Here is a 26,416-nt window from a genome sequence, read left to right on the forward strand (position 1 = left end):
GCCAATCTTTGCAGGGATGTTCTTAGGCAATTTTGTTTACTTTCTTGCTTACCACAATGTTTCTCTTGTGCTCTCTTGAGGCCAGGGGTTCCTAATCTTTTTTTATACCATGGACCCCTACCATCAACCGGTCCCAAAGATGGGAACCCCTAGTAGAATCATACAGTGTGGAAACTGGTTATTCAGCCTCCTAAGTCTGCAGTGACCATCCCTGAAGGCTCAGTTCACCTCTGCCTGCCAAAACTCAACACACCCTTGGAGAGTGCCATATTATCTTCTGTAGTAGAGGATAACATCTGAAAATTCCCGGTAGATCATGTCCCACTTTCAGAACATGTATCATATCTTAATATTTTGTCCTGTTCTGAAGAAAACACAAGTCTGAATTTTGCATTGTGCCTCAAATGAAAAATGTCCCAATGCCCAGCACCAAAACAGTCACTGAGTAAAAGAAGGGGTAATTGGAGAAGAGGGACATAAAAGACTCCAGATACTATAATCTGGAATAGCAAGCAATACGCTGGAGGAGCTCAATGAGTTGATAGCATCTTTTCAGTTTGAGAGTATGCATCAAGACTGAAAGTGCAGAGAGAAAATAGCCAGAATAAAAAGCAGAGGATGAAGAGTGAGAGAAGAGCTTGAGGTGAATATAGCCCAAAGAATGGTAAAGGATGATGGGTAGATGAAGCCAAGTAGGAAAGGGGTACAGGTGAAGTTGGAAGACAGAGGCAGGTAAGGGATTGGTGGAAGTAGACAAAGATATAGAAATGGTCAGATGGACCCTTGTTGGTGGTGGGGAGATGGAGGTTCAGGAGCGGAGAGGGTGAAGGTGGAAACAGCCACTGGAAGTAATAAATGAGAATATCACTGCCTTTGAATAATTAGGGAAGTTGTTATAAAGCTAAATCACATGGACAGAGAAAGCAGTATTGCAGAGAAAGAATCTACGGAGCTTCAGGAGGGAATGACAAGTCTTGGTGAGAAAAAGAGAGCGATGGAAATGGCAGAGTGAAAGGTATTAAGCAGACAAGCTGAAGAAGAGCTCAGCATACGTACCAGCAGGTTGACAGTGCAGCTCATGCGGTTTCCCCTGCTCTCATCTGTCATCACCAATCTGTAATCGAGTAGTTTCTCCAGAAGACTCTTTACCAGGCTGACAAAGTGTTGCACTGACTTTGCAATTTTCGGATGTTTTGAAGCACATTCAAGAAGGCTGAAGAAAAGAATTACAAAGTCACAGATGGTCATTAGAGATTAATGGAAACAAGCCTTACATGCCACTGAGTCTGTTCTGACTGTCTTTTACATTTACGCCAATTTATTTCAAGCTAATTCCAATTTATTCTCCTCACATTCTGGTCAAACCACTTCACAATCTCCCACCCAAATTTGGAGAGATTTATAGCAGCTTATTAAGCTTCCAATATCCACATCTTTGGGATGAAAGAGGAAACCCTTGCAATCAGAGTTAGAACATGCAAACTCCACACCAACAGTACCAGAGATCAGATCGAACCCTAGTTACTGAAGGTGTGGGGCAGCAGCTCTGTTGGTGCTGTTAAAGCACAGAGTGGCTATCTGTTATCTGCTATCATAAAATAAGCTTACATTTTTATATTTTTATAGGACTATTCTGAGGCAAATTCAAAATACATACAGAGAATGGTGAGGTATAGTCCGGCAGCAATTTCTGTCCTTCCCCAGGGCTGCAGCAGGAGTAGGCATTGTGTTGACTTGACCTAACACTGGCAAAGAGTCAGAACCACTGTAGGGAATACAGCACCTAGTGGGATGTGCATGGACACCAACCAAGCACATAAACAACCCTCCAAGAGCCAAGTACACAATGCCAGCCATCTGAAGGAGAAAGGTATTCCAGGATGACCCTTCATCACTATTGACGTTGTCATGGAATATTAACCCAACTTGGTCTTAGCAATTCATCAACATTCTCTGCCTCCACTTACAGACTTCCAAACCTCAAATATTTTCTTCTTTCTATATTGCTACTTAGCTGGGTACTAATAAAAGTTTGGCTCTCTGGCTGTTGGTTGAAACTTGAACTTTTGAGAAGGTTTGCAAAGGAGTCAGTAAAGTCAAAATAAGCCAATAATCTCCCCAGCAAACAACTGGCTGTGACTATCATTCCTAACACTCAGTTTATTTTGAGGACAATCAATGAAACTAAGCATTAGCTGGTTAAGTTTTACAGTCCAGTCCAGCTTTAAATTGGGGCAAATCCAAAGTTAAAGAAGCAGAGCATGAAGGAAATGTTGATCCCTAAAACGTGAAGCTCAGCAACATCAGCACCTGAGTCATAATGTTTAACCCATTATCACAGCTTCAGATCATTTTACAACTCGGGGTCTTTGAATAGCTCCCTCTTAGATAATTAAAATTGCTTCAATTTATAGATTGATCTGGAACCTCCAGAACATGAAGACATTGTTTTGGATAAATAATTTTTCTTGTTATTGTTTCTTTTTATTATATTTTTGTTAGTTGTAATAAGGTTAATAATATGAGAAGGCTCTGTCACCATTCCTGTAACAAGGAATTTGCATCACTGTGTCCCAGATACATGGATCAGAGATTGGAAGATGACAGGTCAGCATGGTGGGATGGAGGATTGGAGATGGCAGTATGGAAGATAGGAAGTCAGTATATGGGAACTTTGGGAAATAGATACGGGAGCTTGGAAATGGTGAGGGGAAGACACCAAAGGTCAGGAGGTAGGTTACGTTCAAAAATTAGTAAATTAGAATAGATCCAGTTTATTTATATGCATTCAATTCTGAATTCTTAATCCTCTCCTTCAACTGCATTTTATTCAATAGCCGCCTCAGTAGCTTTTCCCACAAGTTCACCTCAAGCCTTCTTCACAGGCTATTGTGTTCACTCCATCATCAGTTAATTCTAAACCCTTGATACTCTCTTTGAAAGCTTTCCAAAATACTGCCTTGTTCTCTATATTTTTTGGTGCCTCCCTCCCTAACCCCTTTCCTACTAATTTTCTTATTGTTGAATGATCTATAAAAAATACCGGCTGTCTAGTTTTGTTTTATTTCTTGCCGAAATGCCTCAACCCCATGTTGCTTAGCTTGATGCATGTCTCTGTGTCTCTCTTTCTCTATGCCTTCAAATTTCTAAATGAACTAAATCTTACATTGTCTGGAAGAGATGCATGTATTGTTCATCGCCACATCCACCTTCCACCGCATGATCCAATTTCAAGATGATCTCATCTTCAAACTGTTAAAAATATCATTAGTTACTTGGAATATGCAAGATAACAAAGACTAAAGCAGAAGAACAGTATCTGGGAATACAAGTTTTTGAAAGGAATTCATTCTGACCAGAAATAAATATATAAACGGTACAAAAATATTTCTCATCAATTTGCATTATATTCTATTGGTTTCTAGTACAATGTTCCCCATATTTCTACGGTATTTCACAACTGTTACTTTTGGATTGATTACTGAAGTTTATAAATTCTGGACTCTTTCTACCTCTCTGAGAGAGTTTTATCAAGCATTGCTTCTATCATATTGATTGGCAGAAAACTCTTAAGTGTGGAACACACACGTTATGTTTTGTAGCTTCAAACATTAAACTAATTCAAAAGAAGACACAGGAATCTGCAATGTGAGTCTAACTTTATGCTTAAGTGAGGCATGCACGTATCATGTGGTAGCATAACATATAATCCTCAATGAATTACTTAAACAAACAAGAATGCTTAATTGAATAATATATACTCAAGTATTACTGAAATATTAAATACAATACACAATAATGCAACAGATAAAAAAGACCATATATGCATCCAGGTGCATCAAATCAATATTATCCTTTGTGTCTTGCTGGGTCCATCTCAGGTTCTTCCGATTTCCAATTAATTCCAGAGTGATATCCTGTGATATCCAGATGCTGGATTTACAGTGGCTTTTGGACAATAAATACCAGCACTGACCACATTCATTACATAAATAAATTAAAAAGTAACAATTCAGTCCCTTTCAGTAAGATAATCACATTAGTATATTGCATTCTGCATTCAGAATTTTATTCATTGATTGCAATGAATTGTATCTCAGAGATAAGGGATAATGAATTGATATTACTCTACGGCATGTTTTCAAAGTAGCAATTGTGCACCTTCCTGCTATCATTTAATAGAGTGCGTATCATCCATCACTAATTTTTATGTCGACAAACACCAGCTATATTGCGCTTGTCCAATTCTAATTGTTGATAGACATCCTTATGGTGCAATTATAATGGCAAGCACTACACAACCTTGCTCCCTCTATTTCCCTCACTGCTCATCCTGCCTCCCACCTAAAGATTCTGCTTAGCAGACAAAGGTTCTTATGTCTTTAACTATCTTGTGCATCATAAATCACTCTGGACTTTGCCTTGTGAAGGTTTGTGCATCGATGTTCATCTTCTCCTGCATACCTTCCTGAAGTTATTAAACACAGAGTACTCGCACAGCATCATGTCAAAGAAGATCGGGATTGTGGCCTTGCGAAGTTCAACCTCTGGAATCAGCGTCATTTCGAGAATTGGGCCGACCATCTCCGGGATGAAGTGGATTTTGTTCTGTGCTGTCATTTAAAATGTAAATGAAGACTCATTAGTGAAGTGGATACCCAAAAATACTCCTTATTGCAAACCCAACCTGAAGGAGGAAAAATTAACTGCAGGTGCTGGAAATCTGAGATAAAAAAAAACACAACAAACACAGGAAGCACTTAGCAGGTCAAGTAGCATCCCTGGATAGAAAAAGAAATCAGCCTGAGTATTAGCAGTAATTTTCTCATCTTTAATCTATAACGCATTTACATCCCTGAATGGAGTTCTTTTCTGTAAACGCTGAACTCGTGATCTCTCAGTCTACCTCGTCATTGCCCTTGTGCATTATCTGCTCACCTGCACGGTGCTTCCCCTGTAAATCTAACACTGCCCTCAGTTTTCTGTTTCTATTTTTTGTATGACTTCGATGTACTTAATGATCTGTCTGGATGTCATACAAGCCGAAGTTTTGACTGTGTCTCAATATATGTGACAATAATAAACCAGGTGCCAGATCAGAACATGTTGCTGTATTTGCTTCTAACTTTCTTCCCTCCTGAACTGAAGTCTCGGACCCTGGGTGTTGTTGACTCATGTCTGGGTGCCCTTGGAGCCAAAATCTTGAGTATGATTGGTTACAGAGGACCACAGTGAGTGTAGAGAGTCTACAGAAAACTCACACCCTATCTTCCTCACTCCCAATGAAGAATGAAAAATAAATAGCTAGCAGCTGGAGTAGGCATTGACCAGGCTTAGACCAAAGGATTCAAGGACAATAATTCTAATCGAGCTTCTACCCCTTTCCTGGGTGGCAGGGTGGAAATACGTCTCTACCAAAGGAGGTGTAATTTGCTCCTTCCCTCCACTAGCCTGAAGGTCACCTTTGAGTGAAGTGCAGCACCTGATTAACCCCCCCAATTAGTGAAGTCATGGGAACAGGTAGTGGATGGTTTTATGAGTAGCTGGTGCATATCACAAGTCCTGGTATTTGACTATTGATGCCAGGCAGACAATCTCTGAAGAGTATTGATAATGGCTGGGGCACCCGTCTTGTAAAGACACTGCCCAAAAGAAAGCAATGGCCAGCCACTTCTGTAGAAAAGTTTGCCGAGAACGATCATGAGGCCATGATCATCTACGCCATATGATACAGTACATGATGATGATGATGATGATGATGCTAGTCAGGCCATGTCTAATATCTAAGGTCCATCAATGTCCTGGATCAGAACATTCGGTGACAGAAGCAGTTGACCTGAATCGATAATACAAATACAGAGTTACACTGGACAGAGCATTCCTGTGATAGGTCCTCCAGTTGATTTGCATAAACGATGAATTCTTAGTGAAAAGACACAGGGCTTCCCACTTGTAAAGATCTATTAATCCATCAGGCCACAGCTAGCCAATAAATATTCTTCCATGGTTCTGAAGCTGCCTGTTTCTATAAGCAGGAGAAACCCACATTACCGTGTGTTGTAGATCAGACCTCCCACAAATCAGGCCTCTGGAAAGTATAGAAGAAAAGAGGTTTGCATCAAGGTGCTGGGATGAATCAGGATGCCAACTAGCTGGGGTGGAATAAGAACATTGCGAGTTGGATCAGATCAATGGGAGATACTGCTGAGTGTAATGGTCAGGCTCAGAATGAAAGCAAAGTTTTACAATGAGCATTGAGATCACATTCAGAGAAGGTTAGGGTAATGAGTGAGGGTGGGGTGGGGGAATTGATGGCGGGAGCACCATCACCAGGGTGAAGTATGTTAATATGTAAATAAGAGTTAAAGAATTCTCCAGTGCTGGACTGAATGCCCCTTTCTATCACCATTCTCATGCAGGTCATTTTAAACAAAGACAAAAATAGGCCTCATATAGACCATGAAGACTGCTGGGCAAGACTATCCCAGGCTTTGCGTGTATGGTTATATGTCATGAAAGTCTTTTTGAGGCAGATATTGCAAGTCATGATACTCATACATTGTGTCTGCATGTATCAGCACATCTGTCGCATAGTGGAAAGTCGCAGATAATTGTGCATCTTGTAACCAGTCCTTGACTTTGCTCTACAATTGTTATTTATTGAAGCTGTATCAAGCAAAATTTCTGGGCTATAATCTTTCACTCACCAAGCTTGTACCACATGTCACGAATGTCAAACCCAATCTGTCGTCTCATGTCTCCATACCTGAAAAAAATGTGCATTTTAATTTTTTTTTAAATTGTATAACAGCCAAAACTTGCAAGCAAATATATTCCACCCACATAATCACTCACTTGTCCAAACTTTAGTAGGAAACACTACACATGGGAGCAAGCCAGATACTTACCCTGCAGTGCTGATTTATAAACCAATAACCTTTTTACAAGACAATTGGAAAAATGTCTACTCAGTCTAAAGATGAAAGGTTATCCATTTAGAATTGAAAAAAAAACGTAAGTTTCTTCACTCAGAAGGTGCTTGTCCTTAGATTTTCTTATTCCAGAGGACTAATCAATGCTGAGTGTGTTCTAGCTGAGACAGATGAATTTCTGAGCTGGGGTAACCGAAGGAAAGTGGAGTTGAGTTTGAAGGGAAGCTATGGAGAAGCAAGTTTAATGTTACTACTTCTGCTCCTACTTTCACATCTTTCTCATCCATGCTTGTCTCCCTCTCAGCAATTGTTCTCAATCTCTTTTGCCCTTTCAAAAGACAGAAATTGTGAGGCAGAGGAGATAATCCAAGTAAGGAGAGCTGATGAGATTTGGAGGGTGAACTCAACAGCTTTTGAAATAGGGATGAAAATCACAACACTCCACTAACTAAAAGACATAGAGTCATACTGCGTGGCAACTGGCCCTTGGGTCATGTCCCTGTCGACCATTAATTACCTAGCGATATTTACCAGTTCTTGGCCTGTAGCATTCTATGTATTGGTGAGCCAAATGTTCATACAGATGTTTCCTAAAATGCTGTGAATCATAGAATCATACAGGCGTACAACATAAGAACAGGCTTCCCAGCCACCTCTTCCATGCTGACTCATTTCATATGCTTACATTAGATTCATATCTATGTCCTTCCTATTGAAGCACCTATCCAAAAATGACTTTTAAAAATTGTAATTATCTCTGCCTTTCCCTCCTCCTCTGGCAGTTCATGCCAGATAACCACCAGACTCTCTGTGGAAAGCCTACACCTTGGAATTCCACTTAAATTTCTCACCCAGACAACGAAGCGGGCTGATTATCATACTGAATATGTTATGGGTGCCATTTATAAATTTATCGTGAAATGTTCATTCTGTAATAGCTTTTACTTCTTATTGTGCCCCAACAGTTGCTGTGATGATTAATAAAGCAGAAAGCAAGTTAGGTGTAAGAAAGTCCCTCACCATCTGTGATATGCCCTTTTCTCATTACTACCACCAGGGAGGAAATGCAGGAGCTTGAAGACCCAGACTCAGCGTTTTAGGAGTAACTTCTTCCCTCTGCCATTAGGTTTCTGAATACTCCTGAACCCATGAACACGACCTCACTCTTCCTCTTTTGCACTATTTATTTATTTGTTTTATGTTTTAAATTAGAGTAATTTATTATCTCTTGCACTTTACTATGTCATTTTGTACTGTATGCCAGTGATAATAAACCAGATTTTGATTCTGTTGGGGATGTGAAAATATGGCTGGAATCGACATTGTGTTGGTGCATGGCTAAGTGGTTAAGGCTTTGGGCTGGCGATCTGAAGGTCGTTAGTTCGAGCCTCAGCCAAGGCAGTGTGTGTGTCCTTGAGCAAGGCACTTTACCACACACTGCTCCTGCATGTTTATAGCCCATTGGCAGTGGTTGATGCAGTATGGACAAGACAAGATTATAATTCTTGTATGAACCCTTCAGATTCCTCCTCTTCATCATGCTCTGTGTCCTCACTCACTGGTTCCAAGGCTAATGGGAACCACAATGACAATCTTGGTCTGAAGGTCATGTTTTCATGCTGTATTACTCTATGATGGGCCTCACACTGGTCAGTTAGTTCAGCATGCAACAGCCCACCATGGGTACTGGCATATCCTCTTCCAAGCACCTCTGGTCAGCTCAAGACAGTGAGAGTGAAGATTCAGCTTACAGAGATACTTTAGATACCATTCCTGACACAAAACATGAAAGGGTTTATCCATGGTGTCAAAGTCAATAAAAACATCCTCCAGCTGCATTGCTGCCTGAATTTTTATTACACAATATAACTTACCCAGAAGAAATGAACTAACAACTAATCATAAATGATAGCTTTAAATAGCATTACTAAGGAGATCCTCCCTGCTGCTGAACATGTGTTGAGCCATTCAAAATTAGGAGAAGGACTCATTGGAGCATTAAACTCTAATATGAAAGCACTAGAGTCATCAACAGAAGATAATGTATGGTTCTAGGGTGCTTATGTTAATTCAAAACCTAACATGGGATCTGAATAAATTAGCACCACTAGCATATACTGTTGGTACTATTTTGGGGAGACACAGTAATGCATAGCATTTACAAGAGGGATAACTAATCTGAACGTTGTGCTCTCAATCTCATGCTCTTACCCAAGGAATCTGCATTCTTAAACTTAACATGAAGAGAGAACATATGGGGACATGACTCTGATCGACGAAGTTTTAAAGAATGGATTTAAGATGCTACCAAAACAGATTGTAATTACTGTATTAAACCATGACGTGTGTCAGCTGTGATACTTTTGCTTCAGTATCACGATTTCATAGGTTTAAGTTCCACACTGAATTCATGAGCTGGTCGAATATATGTTTGAGAGAATGCTGCATGTTTGAGCTGGAGTCCTTGGACAAAATATTTGCTCCATAAGAATCATCATAGAGCTATTTGTGAGATCTTGTTTTTTGCCTGCCACTTTAATATTGTACTAAGGTGATTCCATTTCAAGTAAAGCACTTAATTGACACTAAAACAGTTCACTTCATCCTAAGGTGATGGCAGCTAAGGAATAAATCCAAGTCTTTCTTTTTCTTTGGAGCACTCATTAATAAACTTTGAGTCAGGTCAGAGGCATAGTAATCCTGGCAATGTTCTGCCCATGTAATGTAATAAAGCAAGGCCATGTAGAACTACTTGAGTTCTGTAGACCTGCAGAATGTACTCAAGTCTCTGTTGAAGTACACCATGGCAACAGCTTGGACTCAAATAAATATAACCTAAGCATTCCTCTATTAACAATTAACTGTGGGCAGCAAGGACAGTGAACAATTTGAATTAGTCCTTTCTGAGGACAGAGAGGTTGAATAACACTGTCAATCATCAGTGGTAGATTGCTAAGTGCCAGCCTTTTCTTGGCAAATATAATGCATCGAGATGTTAAAAATAATGAGAGGTGTTACATGCATGAAATAAAAGACAAAACCATTAATTCTTCAGAAATACATATATCTGACATATCTCTTACTCTCTTGAACTGACTGGTAGTTAACACGAAACACAGTCAATTGTATTGGCTAACCAAGCAATCATTATTGGGACTACTGCTTTCTCGGTAACAGGACTTACAGTGAAGCTGGGCCACATACTATCCTTCAAGCACCCTTAAGAAAGTAACCAGAATCCTGATGGCAAGAACTTCACTGTTGTAGAAAGTAGAGTTTTTGACTCGGAGCTGTGAACATCAACAACATGTACAGAGCAAGGGAGAATTGTGCACCATTGTGAGCAAGGTGCAGCCACAACCACCTTTGGATGACGGACTCCTCATTGCAACGCAGCTTAACAGTGGAAGAGTTTGGAACACTCCACCAGCCAGGAGGTCTGTGCTGGAAAAGCAGCTCCCTCTCTTGACACAATGAGACACTGTAACCTTGTCTGAAATCCAGTGCATTGAGGAAAATAAACTGTGCATTATTCACGACCCATCCATCAGTGTTTGAAATCCATGACTCCCCCCGTCCCCGATATCCATGCACTCAAATTAGGGCAAGGTAACACCAACCTTGGTGAAGCTCTGGAAGTCAAATAGGGATCACAAGATGTCCGAAACAAATACCTGGTACTGAGTCCTTGGCTTTGGTCTCCCGCAGGACCATTGAAATTGTAGCTTCATAAACAATGGCTAGTGTGCACAAATGATGTATAGATAAAACATAAACCAATTGCTCGGAATCAAATGACCTTTCCTGGTGTCTACACCTCCACCACACCCTGCCCCTGCACTTGTTCTCCCCCACCTGTTCCACACTGTCCCCAAAGTGCTCCACCTTCACCATTCCCAGCATCCTTTGGTCCCACCAGATTTACAAACTCATTCTCCACTCCACATTGACAAATACAGTACTGGCCTAAGTCTTTTATACAGTATTATAGCATTCAAGATGAGTATTGATACCTTCAGTTTCTTCATAGTTCCTAGTTTGTTGAAGGAGTGAAATAATTTCATCTTCACTCCTGGCCGTTTTTGTATCTCCGACCCTGAATGCTTGAAACCACAGCGTGCAAAACAATTCTGGAATGTCTTACTGTTTATTTCTCGCCAGTTATCAGTTACAAAAATCACTGTTTTTGAACATTAACCACACACATACCTGATGCTACTTAAAAACTGTTTACTCTAAGCATGGTGTAGCGTCTAACAGTCACATAGCTGTGTGCGACTGACGCTAGTAAGAACATATTTGGCAAGTCTCCTGTTTCAATTAAAACTCACGGTATTTCAAATAAACAAATCGAATCCCTACAATTTTCTCTCAAATAATTTTTTAAGTATTGTTCCAAATTACCAGCTGCCACAGCTAACTTAAGGCCCAATTAACTGGAAAAGAGAATGAAATGAGTGAGGTAATGTCCATGGGTTGGTTCATTGTCCATACAGGATTCTGACGAAGTATAACAACGCCATGAGCACTTTGCACTACAATAGACTTTACTTTGTTCTAGTTGCATTCTTCCTCATATGAGTTATGTTATTAATCACAAATATACTTGTGCATATGACAACTAAGTATTATGATAATCTACTACGAACAAGATAATGCATTTATCCATCAACAAGTAAAAATACTGAAAAATAAGTTTGACCAATGGACACCGGCCTACTTTTTAAATGGGATAAATTAGTAAATTACAGACTACATGAGCAGATGGAATTGGGTTTCTTATTGTACAGAGTATGTTTTAAATGCATAATGTGACTACTGTACATGGTTATCAGGGAGCCTTGAGACTGAATGTCACTTCAGGCAAAGTCATATCCAGGACTGAATAACATATTGTTAGAGTACAGCACTTACTTGTTCAAGATCTTGGTGCATTTTGCCTGAGAAAAGTGTTCCAGTTGCAGTGAATCTTGGGTAATGAAGACCACGGCCAGAAGAAAGTAGTTATTCCACAGCTACAAGGAAAAAAATAATTTTAAATTACACAGAAATAGAGTAAAAATTTCATTACATTTCAAAACCCATTTGCCACTTAAATAACACCTCAATGTTATATCTTCGTCTGGCATTTCAGTTATTGAGAAAAACAGCATTTTTAAACAATAAAATAAAGTATGTTTTATATATGGCAATACACACAAAACTCTGAAGGAACTTAGCAAGTCAGGCAGCATCCATGGAATTGAATAAACAGTGGACGTTTCAGGCAGAGACCCTTCATCAGGACTGGAAAGGAAGGGGGAAGATGCTAGGATAAGAATGCGGCAGGAGCAGGAGGACAAGCTAGAAGGTGAATAGGTGGAGTAAGAAGCTGGGAGGTGATAGGTGGAAAAGGTAAAGGGCTGGAGGAAAAGGGATCAGGTAGGAGAGAGAAAGGGATAGAGCAAGGTCACCAGGAGCATGTGATAGGCAGATGAGGAGAAGAGGTAAGAGGCCAGAGTGGCGAATAGAAGGAGAGAGAAGGAGGAGGTGTGCTAAAAATTGCCAGAAGTTACAGAAGTTAATATTCATGCTATCAGGCTGGAGGCTACTTTGACGGACTGTGAGCTGTTGCTCCTTCAACCTGAGAGTGGCCTCACCGTGGCCGTACAGGAGGCCATGGATGACATATCAGACAGGAATGAGGATAGGAATTAAAATGACTTTCCACCGGCAAATCACACATTTTGTGGATGGAGCGGAGTTGCTTAATGAAGTGGCTCCCCAATCTATGTCAGGGCTCACCAATGTAGAGGAAGTTCATCCATTAGGACTACTGGATACAGTAGATGATGTCAATAGATTTTTCAGGTGAAGTGTTGCTTCACCCGGAAGGACTGTTTGGGGCCCTGAAATGAGGTGAGAGAGGATGAACATCTCTTGGCATCTTCCTCCTTCCTTTCCTGTCCTGATGAAGGGTCTTCGACCAAAATATTGACTGTTCATTTATTTCCTGTTGTCGACTGACTGACTTGCTTCCTCCAGCATTTCGTGTGTGTTGATCTGAATTCCCAGCATCAACAGAATCGCTTGTGTAATGTATGCAAGTTTCTGTCAACCTAATTGTGCCAATGTCTCTATTTTATACGTTTTATACAAGATTTTTATATATTGACCTGTTCTTGGAGTGATTCCTTTATAATGATGTGACAAAGTAGCACTGTGAATGTCTGAAGAATTGTAGTCAGACTGCAAGAAGGAGCATGGTAACGAGGACAAGCCATTCAGCCCCTCCAGTCTGATATACCCTTCAATTAGACAAATCTCCAATAAAAAGTGTAATCACTGGGCAATCAATGATGATTGCTTTATTTTTAGCCATTAAGGTGTCTTGTAGCTTCAATATTATAACTTGTCAATTATTTCTCCTAGCTCTGAAATGCTTAATTGACTTGGCTTTTACCAGTTTTTGTGATGAGACCTCCAGATATCAGCTAACCTCCACGTCGAAGACTTACAGAATTGTGCAGAACTATAACATCTCTTCCACTAACCATTCCCATGCCAGTCATTTTGCTGATGTACACTAATTCTCGTTGTCCACATTGGATTATTAGCCCCTCCTGTCTAGAAACATAGAAAATCTACAGCACAATACAGGCCCTTCAGCCCACAAAGTTGTGCTGAACATGTCCCTACCTTAGAAATTACTAGGCTTACCTATAGCCCTCTATTTTACTAAGCTCCATGTACCTATCTAAAAGCCTCTTAAAAGAACCTATCGTATCCGCCTCCACCACCATTGCCAGCAGCCCATTCCATGCACTCACCACTCTCTGAATAAAAAACTTACCCCTGACATCTCCTCTGTACCTACTCCCCAGAACCTTAAACCTGTGTCCTCTTGTGGCAACCATTTCAGCCCCGAGAAAAAACCACTAACTATACACACGATCAATACCTCTCATCATCTTGTATACCTCTATCAGGTCACAACTCACCCTCCTTCGCTCCAAGGAGAAAAGGCCGAGTTCAATCAACCTTTTCTCATAAGGCATGCTCCCCAGTCCAGGCAACATCCTTGTAAATCTCCTCTGCATGCTTTCTATGGCTTCCACATCCTTCCCATAGTGAGGCGACCAGAACTGAGAACAGTACTCCAAATGGGGTCTGACCATGGTCCTATATAGCTGCAACATTACCTCTCGGCTCCTAAATTCAATTCCACGATTGATGAAGGCCAATACACCGTACGCCTTAACCACACAGTCAACGTGTGCAGCTGCTTTGAGCATCCTATGGACTTGGACCCCAAGATCCCTCTGATCCTCCACACTGCCAAGAGTCTTACCATTAATACTATATTCTACCATCATATTTGACCTACCAAAATGAACCACCTCACACTTGTCTGGGTTGAACTCCATCTGCCACTTCTCAACCCAGTTTTGCATCCTATCAATGTCCCACTGTAACCTCTGACAGCCCTCCACGCTATCCATAACACCTCCAACCTTTGTGTCATCAGCAAGCTTACTAACCCATCCCTCCACTTTCTCATCCAGGTCATTTATAAAAATCACGAAGAGTAAGGGTCCCGGAACAGATCCCTGAGGCACTCCATTGGTGACTGACCTCCATGCAGAACATGACCCATCTACAACTACTCTTTACCTTCTGTGGGCAAGCCAGTTCTGGATCTACAAAGCAATGTCCCCTACTTTCACAGTAAGCCTTGCATAGGGTATCTTATCAAATGCCTTGCTGAAATCCATATACACTACATCTACTGCTCTTCCTTCATCAATGTGTTTAGTCACATTCTCAAAAAATTCAACCAGGCTCGTAAGGCACGACCTGCCCTTGACAAAGCCATGCTGACTACTCCTAATCATATTATACCTCTCCAAATGTTTATAAATCCTGCCTCTCAGGATCTTCTCCATCAACTTACCAACCACTGAGGTAAGACTCATTGGTCTATACTTTCCTGGGATATCTCTACTCCTTTTCTTGAATAAAGGAAAAACATCCACAACCCTCCAATCCTCTGGAACCTCTCCCATCTCCACTGATGATGCAAAGATCATTGCCAGAGGCTCAGCAATCTCCTCCCTCACCTCCCACAGTAGCCTGGGGTACATTTCGTCTGGTCCCAGCGACTTATCCAACTTGATGCTTTCCAAAATCTCCAGCACATCCTCTTTCTTAATATCTACATGCTCAAGCTTATCAGTCTGCTGCAAGTCATCACTACAATCACTAAGATCTTTTTCCATAGTGAATACTGAAGGAAAGTATTCATTAAGTACCTCTGCTATTTCTTTCGGTTCCATACACACTTTACTAATGTCACACTTGATAGGTCCTATTCTTTCACATCTTATCCTCTTGTCTTCACGTACTTGTAGAATGTCTTGGGGTTTTCCTTAATTCTACCCACCAAGGCCTTCTCATGGCCCCTTCTGACTCTCCTAATTTTTTTCTTAATCTCCTTCCTAGTAGCCTTATAATCTTCTAGATCTCTGACATTACCTAGCTCTCTGAACCTTTTGTAATCTTTTCTTTTCTTCTTGACCAGATTTATTACAGTCTTTGTACATCACGGTTCCTGTACCTTACCTGTCTCATTGGAATGCACCTATACAGAACTCTGCACAAATATCTCATTAATTGCTCCTGCTCAGTGTGACATTGTTATATTTATTGTATATTTCTGTAGTTTCTTCTGACACAGGAGGGTATTTGGCCCAACAAGTCTATGAAGGTTCTTAGACAATGCTTTTGCTCTATGTATTGCCTTGTAACCTATTTTCACATGCCAGTTATAACATCCCCTCACAATTCTCCAACACCAAAGATAATTTACAGTAACCAACTAACCTATCCACCAGAAACACAGCTCCTTGTTTTAGTAGTCTGATGTCATAAAGAAGTCACTCTCCATTATTCTATAAATCTTACTTCTCCTTCCGTTGCTTTTTCAGTGAAGCAATCTTCTCTAATTATTTGGTCCGAAGGATATGATGTGCTTATTTATTTTTAATTAGATGTTCAGAGTTCTGTGAGGAAAATCCCCAGCATGTGATGCGATGGAGAAATTGTCAATTCTGTGATTTGTTTTGCTGTGCAATTCAGAGAACCAGATGACCAGATGACATGGGCAACCCCAGCCTAGCTTGCCTCATTAACTTGACGATAAAAGGAAGATTATATAGAACAGAATTCAAAGAACTGTTAAATCTCCAAATAATCTAACGTTAGCATATGTTCTGAAAACAGCCATGAATCAGTAAAGACATCCTTGTTGTAAGCATTAGGTGGCTGACTCAGGGCCTGCTGCAGAAACTTGGACACACAATTTGAGTCACTGTGCTGCCGTACTGAGTGATCTCTGCACATTCTTCAACTTTGATTCCTAATCAACATCCCTCCCAGGTAGACTGCAAAGACTTCTGCTCTGTTTTAAAAATGAACAAAAGAGAGTTTCTCCTGGTATCCTTTTACAATAATTATCCCTCAACAATAACATTAAAGCAGTTTGTCTGGGTGTTATATATTGGTGGGGTCTTGCCGTGCATAAATTAGCTTCTCTGTTTCCTATGGACAATTGCAGATAGGTTCTATGGAATAAATTGTTACCTGTGAAGTGACTAGGGAGGACCTAAGACTGTGTAAGATGCAACTTTTCTATTTTTTTCTCGAAATGAGGTATTTTTAAGATAGACATTAATATTTACAAATATCAACAGAGAATCAACTATTCATTGATTATTAATATGCTATTATGTGTGTACATAATAAAGAACTTCATTTCCCAGAGGGCAATGTGAGTGGTTCACCCACATCCAGAAATGATGCTGGAGAGCTCATCGCACGTGCTCGGGCTGGAGCAAAACCCATTGCTGTAATTCTGTAAATAAAATAGCTCTAGCGTTTTTACCCATACTGCTTGTCTTTACAAAGAACAATCATAAAACTTAAAATATTACAGGACAAAGTAGGCCATTCTGAATTCATTTTTGTGCAGCTTTGAAAATGTTATCTAATAAGTTAAATACATTCCTGTCATATTTTTCCATATCTAATTACCTTTGAAAAGCTAACACGGAATCTGATTCCAACTTCTTTAAGGCATACGTTCCAGAATGCAACAATTCACATTGCAAAACAGAACTTACTTAGTTTACTTGTCGATTATCTTAAATCTTTGAATTTTGGTTCTTGACCTTCTTATTAATGGAGAGCTTTCTACTTTCTTACTTAACCAAATAGTTTCATTGCTGAATATCCATAAAATCTTCCCTAGTTCTATCTTTTGCACTAAGGAAGAAAATCCCTATTTCTCATACCCTTCTGCTAATTAAAGATATTAACTTGTTAAAGTTGGTTTAAAGTATGAAATTCAGCTCCTATCTTCAAAATCCACTTCACTGACCATTTTTAAGTATACAACCAATTTTCCTTAGTTTAATCAATTTATTAAGCTTCTGTAAAGCAGTCAAGGGCATTTTTTTCCACATCAAGTTTGTAATATAGTAATCTGATCATTTCACATTTAGCCAGCTCTAAATGGGGGAAGACCCTCTAAACTGTAAATATGCTAATCATTTTCCAGTCAGATTACAATCCTGAGCTATCACGTGGCTACCACTGGCTCTACTCATATGACTGATGCATTTAATGTTGAATACTGTCTCATACCTGTTGCTCGAAATTCATGTTCTCCAAGAATCTTTGGTTCATGATTTCTGCAAACTTGTTAATAGCTCGTAAAAACACTCTGCAAAAAAAAAATACAATCAGTTAATCCAGATTTATCAGATTACAGGTTTTTAAAGTGTTTAATGAATCCTGTGAACTGAGCTTTCTTTACATTTATGTGAAAGGGGATCAAATGTGGCCCAGACAGATAAAATGAAAGTTCTCTGTCCTTTTGTCAACCTTGGATGAAAAGAAGAGATGGCCTCAGTTTAACAATGGTAGATTGTTCCATTGAGGGCTCCTTTCCCCTTTCAAGAAACAATTTCTATAAATTCCTCCATATCTTTATATTTGCATACTGTTAATTACTATCATCCTTGGTAATGCATTTTTATAAAATGTATACAGAGTCTGCAATGATGACATTTTTCACAGAGGCTGTCACCACAGCACAAAGCAGCTAACAGTGTCATTCGTGGAAAGTGTGCCACGCTATGTCAGCTGGTCTGCTCCCTCACAACTCGAAGGATCTGGTTTTGATTCTGACTTCTATCCTCGTGGAATTTGTATGTTATCACTGCATGCACTTTCCGCAGATGCTTTCCAATGCAAAGATGTACTGCTAAGTTTTTATAGGGTAATGTAATTGATGGAAATGTACATAATTCGCAGCCTCCAACATTGAATTTGGGTTCACTTTGCGAAGCTGGTCTGATGTGATGACGTGATTATGTAAAGTATTTTTACCGTGCTTGTGTTCAGGTTTTGGAGTACAATAAATGAGTGCTACACTTCTTTCTCCATCTTTTTTATTTGCAAAACCTGCAGGTTAATAGGCTTGTACAAACACGCTGGATGAACTGAGCAGGTCGGGCAGCATCCGTTGAAACGAGCAGTCAACATTTCGGGCCGAGACCCTTCATCAGGACTGATGAAGGAGTGGGCAGGGGCCCTATAAAGAAGATGTGGGGAAGGTGGGAAGGAGAAGGCTGGTGGGGGGAGGGTGAAAAACCAGTCAGAGGAAAGATCAAGGGTTGGGGGAGGGGAAGCAGGGAGGGGATAGGCAGGAAAGGTGAAGAGGGAATCTAAGGGGAAAGCACTATGTGTAGTAGAAGAAGGCAGAATCATGAGAGAGGTAATAGGCAGCTGGAAGAGGAGGCAGAGTGAAAGTGGGATGGGGGAAGGGAGAGGGAGGGAATTACCGGAAGTTGGAGAATTCGTTGTTCATACCATGGGGCTGGAGACTACCCAGATGGTATATGAGGTGTTGCTCCTCCAACTTGAGTTTGGCCTCATTATGGCAGTAGAGGAGGCCATGTATGGACATATCCGAATGGGAATGTGAAGCAGAATTGAAGTGAGTGGCAACCGGGAGATCCTGTCTGTTGTGGCAGACAGAGCAGAGGTGCTCGACGAAGCAGTCCCCCAATCTGCGTCGGGTCTCGCCGATGTAGAAGAGGCCACACCGGGAGCACCAGATGCAATAGACGACTCCAGCAGACTCACAAGTGAAGTGTTGCCTCACCTGGAAGGACTGTTTGGGGCCCTGAATGGGGGTAAGAGGGGAGGTGTAGGGACGGTGTAGCACTTATGCTTGCAGGGATAAGTACCAGGTAGGAGATCTGTATAATTAGTGAGTTTGCTAATGATAATAAATTAAGGAGTCTTGTTGTTAGTGAAGCAGGTTATAACAGAATATAAAGAGATCTTAATCATTTAGAAAGGTAGACTGTGAAATGGCAAATGGATTTCAATTTAGATAAGTTGAGGTGATGCATATTGGAGGGTCAAACCAGGGTAGGATCAACATGGTAGGTTTCTGACAAGCATTGTGGAACAACTGGACCTGGGAATACATTGGCACTGTTCACTGAAAGCAGTTGCACAGTAGACAGGGTGGTGAAGAATGCATTTAGCAAGTTCAAATTTACTGTCATTTAAGCATTCACTGATATTCAGCTAAATAAAACATCTTTCTTCTGTAACCAAGGTGAAAAAGACAGTATATATAGTCACACACAGTACATACAGTTACGATTCAGCAATAAACAGTCATAAAATAATGTTAGCACAAGTCCCTGAGTGTCATGGCCTGAAGATTGTCAGGTTGCATGTTTATGTAAGACGTTATAATGTTGTTGGCTCTATTATAACAAAACAAGCAGTCATTACTGTAATCCTCTCACTGTAGGCTCATAATGAGTTAGTTATTACTGTGAAAACAAATTAACAACAACATAACTCTACAATGCATGGACAATAACGGTGAAAGGGACATTTCCAGTAAATAAATGGGTCTAGGATAGATATGATTTGGGTAAATAGAAAAAAAACATAAAGTTTTAATATTTCTTCTAAGGAAAAATACAAATATTTCCTGCCTGAATAATGACAAACCCGTGCAAACTTACTGTTTGCTAGGAAGCAGTAATTTAACTCACATCAGCATAACCTTAGATTGAAATTGTACTGACAAAATATTTTAATCTATAACAAACAAAATAAAGAACAAAGCCCATCATATATATATCAATCTATAAGGTGCACATAAACATTGGAGCTCATTGTTGCATAATCAATCCACTTTGTTTACTCACGGAACCAAAACGGTTCTATGCTGAAGAACCAGTCCAAGTTAAAAAAGATCCATGAAACATCCAAGGAAAAAAATGTTGAACTTTCTCCAATGTCTTGTGCTAACTAGCTAAAAGTTATCTGCACATTCTCTGAGAGACCATAATCTGCATGAGGATTTTCAGACATTGGTATCTATCCTTCCAAAATGGGTTCTATGAGTGTTTCACCATATTCTTCCACTATGTTCATTGCCCGTCTCCAAAATTTCTCGAAACTCATTTGACCCTGCGCTTTCCCTAGTAAAAAATGGCTACCATTTATTTTCCCACGCTCTCTAGAGAAATAATGTAAACAAGAGAAGTCCTATTAGTTAATTACAATGAACGTAACTTAATCAACTGAGTTTTTATTTTAAAGAGCAAAATGAAATTCTAAATTGTATAATTTAATTAAAGGAACACTTTTTAATATTTAGATTTGCATTTTGAGGAGATCTGCAAAAAAAGCCCAACAGCATCACTGTATTAATAAAGTAGCTCATGGTTCTAAATCAGAGGTATTACACATAGCCAGCAGCAATGAAAGGTGAAATGTGACCAGTGCAAGAAGAGAGTGTGTCTGTGAGTTGGAGAGTTTGGGGAGGAGGCATTCTGACAGAGTTTACATGCGTGTTGGGTTGCATGTCAGCGTGTCACGCAGTCTAACAGTCTGGTGGAAGAAGCTGTTACCCAGCCTGACAGTCCTGGTTCTTCTGTTGTGGTACCTTCTACCTGATAGCAGAAGGTCAGAGAGATTGCGGGAAGGATGGGGGGCCCTTGACTATGCTGGAGGCACTGTGTATGCAGCAGCGCTTCTGATATATGTCCTGATGGGGAAGAAGGAGGGAAGAGAGAGACTGTGATGATGTGTTCAACAGTACTCACTATTAGCTGAAGGGTTTTGCGATCTGATGCATTGTAATTCCCATAGCAGACACTGATACACCTGGGACACTGTGGATGGTGCTCCGGTAGAATGTGGTGAGAATTGGAGAAGTGGGGGGCTGTAATCTTGCTTCCCTCAGTCTCCTCAGGATGCTACTGAGATGCTACTGTGCTCTCTTGGCTAAAGAGGAGGTGTCCACAAGCTGCTCTAACTCCTTCCTGTATGCTGTTTCCTCATTGCAGCTAATGAGGCCAGCGAACCTAATAATGTAGTCTCTTCAAGTCCCTTTTACATCTTTCCCCTTTCACCTTAAACCTATGCCCTCTAACTTTTGATTCCCTTTCGCTGGGGAGAAAAGGCCATGTGCATTCACGTTGCCAAAGCCTCTTAAGATTTTACGCACCTTTATAAGGTCAACTCTCAGCCACTTTGGTCCAAGGAATAAAGAACCCCCAACCCCTATAACTCAGGCCCTCAGCTCCTAGCAACACCTTCTTTATACTCTTTCCAGCCTAATGATAACAGGTTCTACAGAGCAACACACAGGAGCAATAGCAGAAAAAACAACACTGGTTCTCTCTCGTTGACCAACAATCATATTATTGTCAATATTTCTAATAAAGATGAGTAAACCGCTCAATGTTCCTCTTGCATCAAGATGAGGCAACCCTCAGGGTGGAGGAGCAGCACGTTATATTCTGTCTGGGTACTGTCCAATCTGATGGCATGAATATCGACTTTTTCTTCCAGTTAACAAATTTGCCCCCTCCCCCCACCCAGCTTCCTCTATTGCCCACTCTTGCCTTTTAATTCTTCTCACCTGCCTATCGCTTCTCCCTGGGTCCCCTCCTCCTTCCCTTTCTCCCATGGTCCACTCTCCTCTCCTATCAGATTCTTTTTTTCTCCAGCCCTTCACCTTTCCCACCCACCTGGCTTCACATATCACCTTGGAACTAGCCTCTTTCCCTTCCCCCTACCTTTTTATTCTGGCATATTCCCCCTTCCTTTTCAGTTCTGAAGAGGGGACTCAGCCCAAAAGTTCGACTGTTTATTAATTTCCATAGATGCTGCCTGACCTGCTGAGTTTCTCCAACATTTTCTGTGTGTTGCACTGGAGGAAGGAATGTTCATTAATAGGACAATAATTCACACTGATACAAAAATAGAAGGAGCCACTTCCTCATTGTGCACTTCATCACTAAGTTTATAGGCAATTTTGTATCTCATCAACTACTATAACCCCACACCCCTAGTTCCCTTAATATTTAAAAATCAGAATTTGCTGCAGGTGCTTCATGGTTCAGAGAACATCTGTGGACAGAGAAAAAGAATTAACATTTCAGGTCAGTGACATTTCAATCCTAGTGCCATTGACATGAAACGTTAACCCTACTTCACTTTCCACACATGACTTGCAGATGATCTCCTGCATTTTCTCTTTCTTTATTTTTGACTCCCAACATCTGAGTTCATAGCTTTTACATTACCCATGTAATCTACACGGTCAGTATGCAGACAAAGAGCTTGCTAATATTAAATTGTTAGCCATTTAACATTAGTTTATTGACTTATTTTGTTGTTATGATTTGACATGAAATAATCACTAGAGAGTAATTTAACAGCTGTTTTGTCAACGCAGACAAATTCTGGAAAGTATGCAAAATACATCCTTCGAGAAACTGATTAGCAACAATGGCTTTAATTTGTCAGTTGCAACAATCTTTGTATTCTTTGTAATGTTTGTCAAAATACCTCTGATTCAACATCTTTTCTAGATCATAGTGAAGCAAAACTGAGTAAATAATCAGATATTTTGTGTCAACAAGGAACTGTTGACATTCAGAAAACACAGAAACATAGAAAACTTACAGCACAATACAGGCCCTTCGACCCACAAGTTGTGCCGAACATATCCCTACCTTAGAAATTACTAGGCTTACCTATAGCCCTCTATTTTTCTAAGCTCTATGTACCTATCCAAAAGTCTCTTAAAAGAACCTATCGTATCCACCTCCACCACCATTGCCAGCAGCCCATTCCATGCACTCACCACTCTCTGAATAAAACACTTACCCCTGACATCTCCTCTGTACCTATTCCCCAGAACCTTAAACCTATGTCATCTTGTGGCAACCATTTCAGCCCTGGGAAAAAGCCTCTGACTATCCACATGATCAATACCTCTCATCATCTTATACACCTCTATCAGGTCACTTCTCATCCTCCGTCGGTCCAAGAAGAAAAGGCCGAGTTCACTCAACCTGGTCTCATAAGGCATACTCCCCAATCAAGGCAACATCCTTGTAAATTTGCTCTGCATCCTTTCTATGGCTTCCATATACCTCCTGTAGTGAGGTGACCAGAACTGAGCACAGTACTCCAAGTAGGATCTGACCAGGGTCCTATATAGCTGCAACATTACCTCTCGGCTCCTAAATTCAATTCCACGATTGATGAAGGACAGTACACCATACGCCTTCTTAACCACAGAGTCAACCTGCGCAGCTGCTTTGAGCATCCTATGAACTCGGACCCCAAGATTCCTCTGATCCTCAACACTGCCAAGAGTCTTACCATTAATACTATATTATATTCTGCCATCATTCTCCTATGTTCTCCCTGAAACCCTTAACCACTTGCCAATCAAGAACTTATCTATCTCTGCCTTGCACCTAGTTAAGCCTTTCATTGCTGGGACCATTCTTGTGAAATTCCTCTGGACCATCTCCATGGCCAATAGACCTTTGCTTAGATGCTGAGCTTAAAATTGCAGACAGTACTCCAGAGGCATTCTGACCAATACCTTATAAAGGTTCAGCAGTGCCTCCTCCCTTTCATTCAGAGACACGGTGCGGAATAGGCCTTCCGGTGCCGCACCGCCCAGCAACCCCCAATGTAAACCTAAACTAATCATGGGACAATTTACAATGACCATATGATGATGAGAGGGAAGTGGAGATCTCACGCATTCCATGGGGAGAGCAAACCAAATCCTTACAGATGACGTCGGAATTGAACTCAGAACTCGGACACCCTGAGCTGAAATAACGTCGCGTTAATGCTACTTTGGCCTGTTCTAATCCTCTCAAAATGAAAGCTAACATCGCATTTGCCTTCTTTGCTACCCACTCAACTTGCAAGTAAGCCTTATGGAAATCCCAAACCAGGACTCCAAAAAACAACACACACACAAAATACTGGAGGAGCTCAGCAGGTTGGGCAGCATCCATGGATATGAATAAACAGTCAATGTTTTGGGCTGGGACCCTTCTTCAGGACTATCTATCTGTGCTCCCAAATCCCTTCAAACCTCAGTTTCTGAATTCCCTTAAAGTGCAAAACCTTGCACATCCCACCTGCCACTCCCAACCTGTGCAATTCCTTCTGCACACTCCCTGCCTCCACGATAGCAGATGTTCCTCCATTTCTGTTGATATCTTCTGCAATCTTGGCCACTACGCCATCAGCTTCTTCAGGAATATCAACTTAAAAAGAACATCTTCCTCACTATCAACTAACTACCAACTTTATTGTTGCCTGCGACCTTATCATCATGTCTATAACATGGACACCTGCATTGTTAACTCATATAACAAAGAACATGGCACTAGAATTTATAGTGCGGATAAATAGGACTAAACCCTGCATGGACAAGGAACAGAAAAGGAGGCAATTCGCTCAGAGACAGAGACACACACAGTCTGGGATTTTTGAAGGGAGGTAATGACAGAAATACCCTTCGGAATTTTTTTAAAAAGGATTTAGGGGTCTCTGATGTACCCTAAACAACACCAAGATCTGGGAAGAAAGAACAGACTGAAGCACAAAGGGTCGAAAGTGGTCAGGATCTTGACCGAAAATTGCACTTAAACTACAACTTCCGTTAACAGCGCCAGCTCAAAGACCATACCCTTCCTCTAAAAGTGTGATCTTCGGTATCTGCTTTAAAAAGCAGGAGTGGGTGGGAAAAGTAAAGTGCTGGAGAAGAAGGAAACTAAAAGGAAAGCAGAATGGACCACAGGACAAATGGAAGAAGGAGGAGAACCGGGAGCTATGATTGGCAGGCAAGGAGGAGAGGTAAGAGGCCAGAGTGGGGAATAAAAGAAGAGCAAAGTGGGGGGGGGGGGGGTGGAGAAGGAAAAAGTAAATTACCGGAAAGAGAAATCAATCTTCATGCCATCATCATGTTGGAGGCTACCTTGATGGAATATGAGGTGTTGCTCCTCCTCTCTGAAAGTGGCCTGAGAAAAGGCTATTGATGATGTTCACTCCTTGGAAATTGAAACTCTCAACTTTCTTGAATTCAGCATTATTGAAACAAGCATATGTGCACCATCCCATTCTGGAGTCAATGAGTGGCTCTTTTGTTTAGCTGACATTGAGAGAAAGACTGTTGTCATGACACCACATCACTAGGTTCTCTACCTCTTTCCTGTATTCGACTCAACATTATTTGAGATATGGCCTTCTACTGTAGTGTCATCTGCAAATTAGTAGATGGAACTAAAGCAGAATCTGGCAATGCAGTCATGAATATATAGGGAATAGAATTAGGACAAAGGACACAAGAGTTCTGGGGTACCAGTGTTACATAGATACGTGGTCTGTTGGTCCAGTTGCAAAGGAAAGTGTTAAAACCTAGGTTTAGGATATTGGAGATGATTTTAGAAACATAGAAAACCTGCAGGATGATACAGGCCCTTCAGCCCACGATGCTGTGCCGAAAATGTACTTACTTTAGAAATTACCCATAGCCCTCTATTTTTCTAAGCTCCATGTAACTATCCAGGAGTTTCTTAAAATACCCTTACGTACTCACCACCCTCTGCATAAAAAGCTTACCCCTGATATCTCCTCTGTACCTACTTACAAGCACCATAAAATTGTGCCCCTCACGTTAGCCAATTCAGTCCTGGGAAAAAACTTCTGACTATCCACATAATCAATGCCTCTCATCATCTTATACACCTCTGTCAAGTCACCTCTCATTCTCTACCACTCCAAGGAGAAAAGCCCAAGTTCACGCAACCTATTCTCATAGGGTATGCTCCCCAATCCAGGCAACATCCTTGTAAATCTCCTTTGCACCCTTTCTATAGTTTCCACATCCTTCCTGTAGTAAGGCAACCGGAACTGAGCACAATACTCCAATTGGGGTCTGACCAGGGTCCTATAAAGCTGTAACAGTACCTCTCGGCTTTTAAACTCAATCCCACGATTAATGAAGGGGATTGCGCCATATGCTTCTTAACCATAGAGTCAACCTGGGCAGCAGCTTTGAGCGTCCTATGGATTCGGTC

At 40.8% G+C, this 26,416-nt stretch overlaps 1 protein-coding gene across 1 annotated transcript in view; it reads right to left on the reverse strand.

The window, feature by feature from the left end:
• Positions 1-26,416, reverse strand: part of LOC140739509 (dedicator of cytokinesis protein 2-like) — a 651,201-nt gene that overhangs the window by 107,772 nt on the left and 517,013 nt on the right. The window contains exons 30-35 of the mRNA XM_073067873.1: positions 17,616-17,694; positions 11,847-11,947; positions 6,708-6,766; positions 4,465-4,613; positions 3,167-3,252; positions 1,057-1,213 (exon numbers count right to left, since the gene is read on the reverse strand). Coding sequence (XP_072923974.1) covers positions 1,057-1,213; positions 3,167-3,252; positions 4,465-4,613; positions 6,708-6,766; positions 11,847-11,947; positions 17,616-17,694 — 631 coding nt within the window. The remainder of the gene's footprint in view (positions 1-1,056; positions 1,214-3,166; positions 3,253-4,464; positions 4,614-6,707; positions 6,767-11,846; positions 11,948-17,615; positions 17,695-26,416) is intronic.

This window comes from Hemitrygon akajei, chromosome 15 (assembly GCF_048418815.1).
Source record: "Hemitrygon akajei chromosome 15, sHemAka1.3, whole genome shotgun sequence".
Lineage (NCBI taxonomy): Eukaryota > Metazoa > Chordata > Chondrichthyes > Myliobatiformes > Dasyatidae > Hemitrygon > Hemitrygon akajei.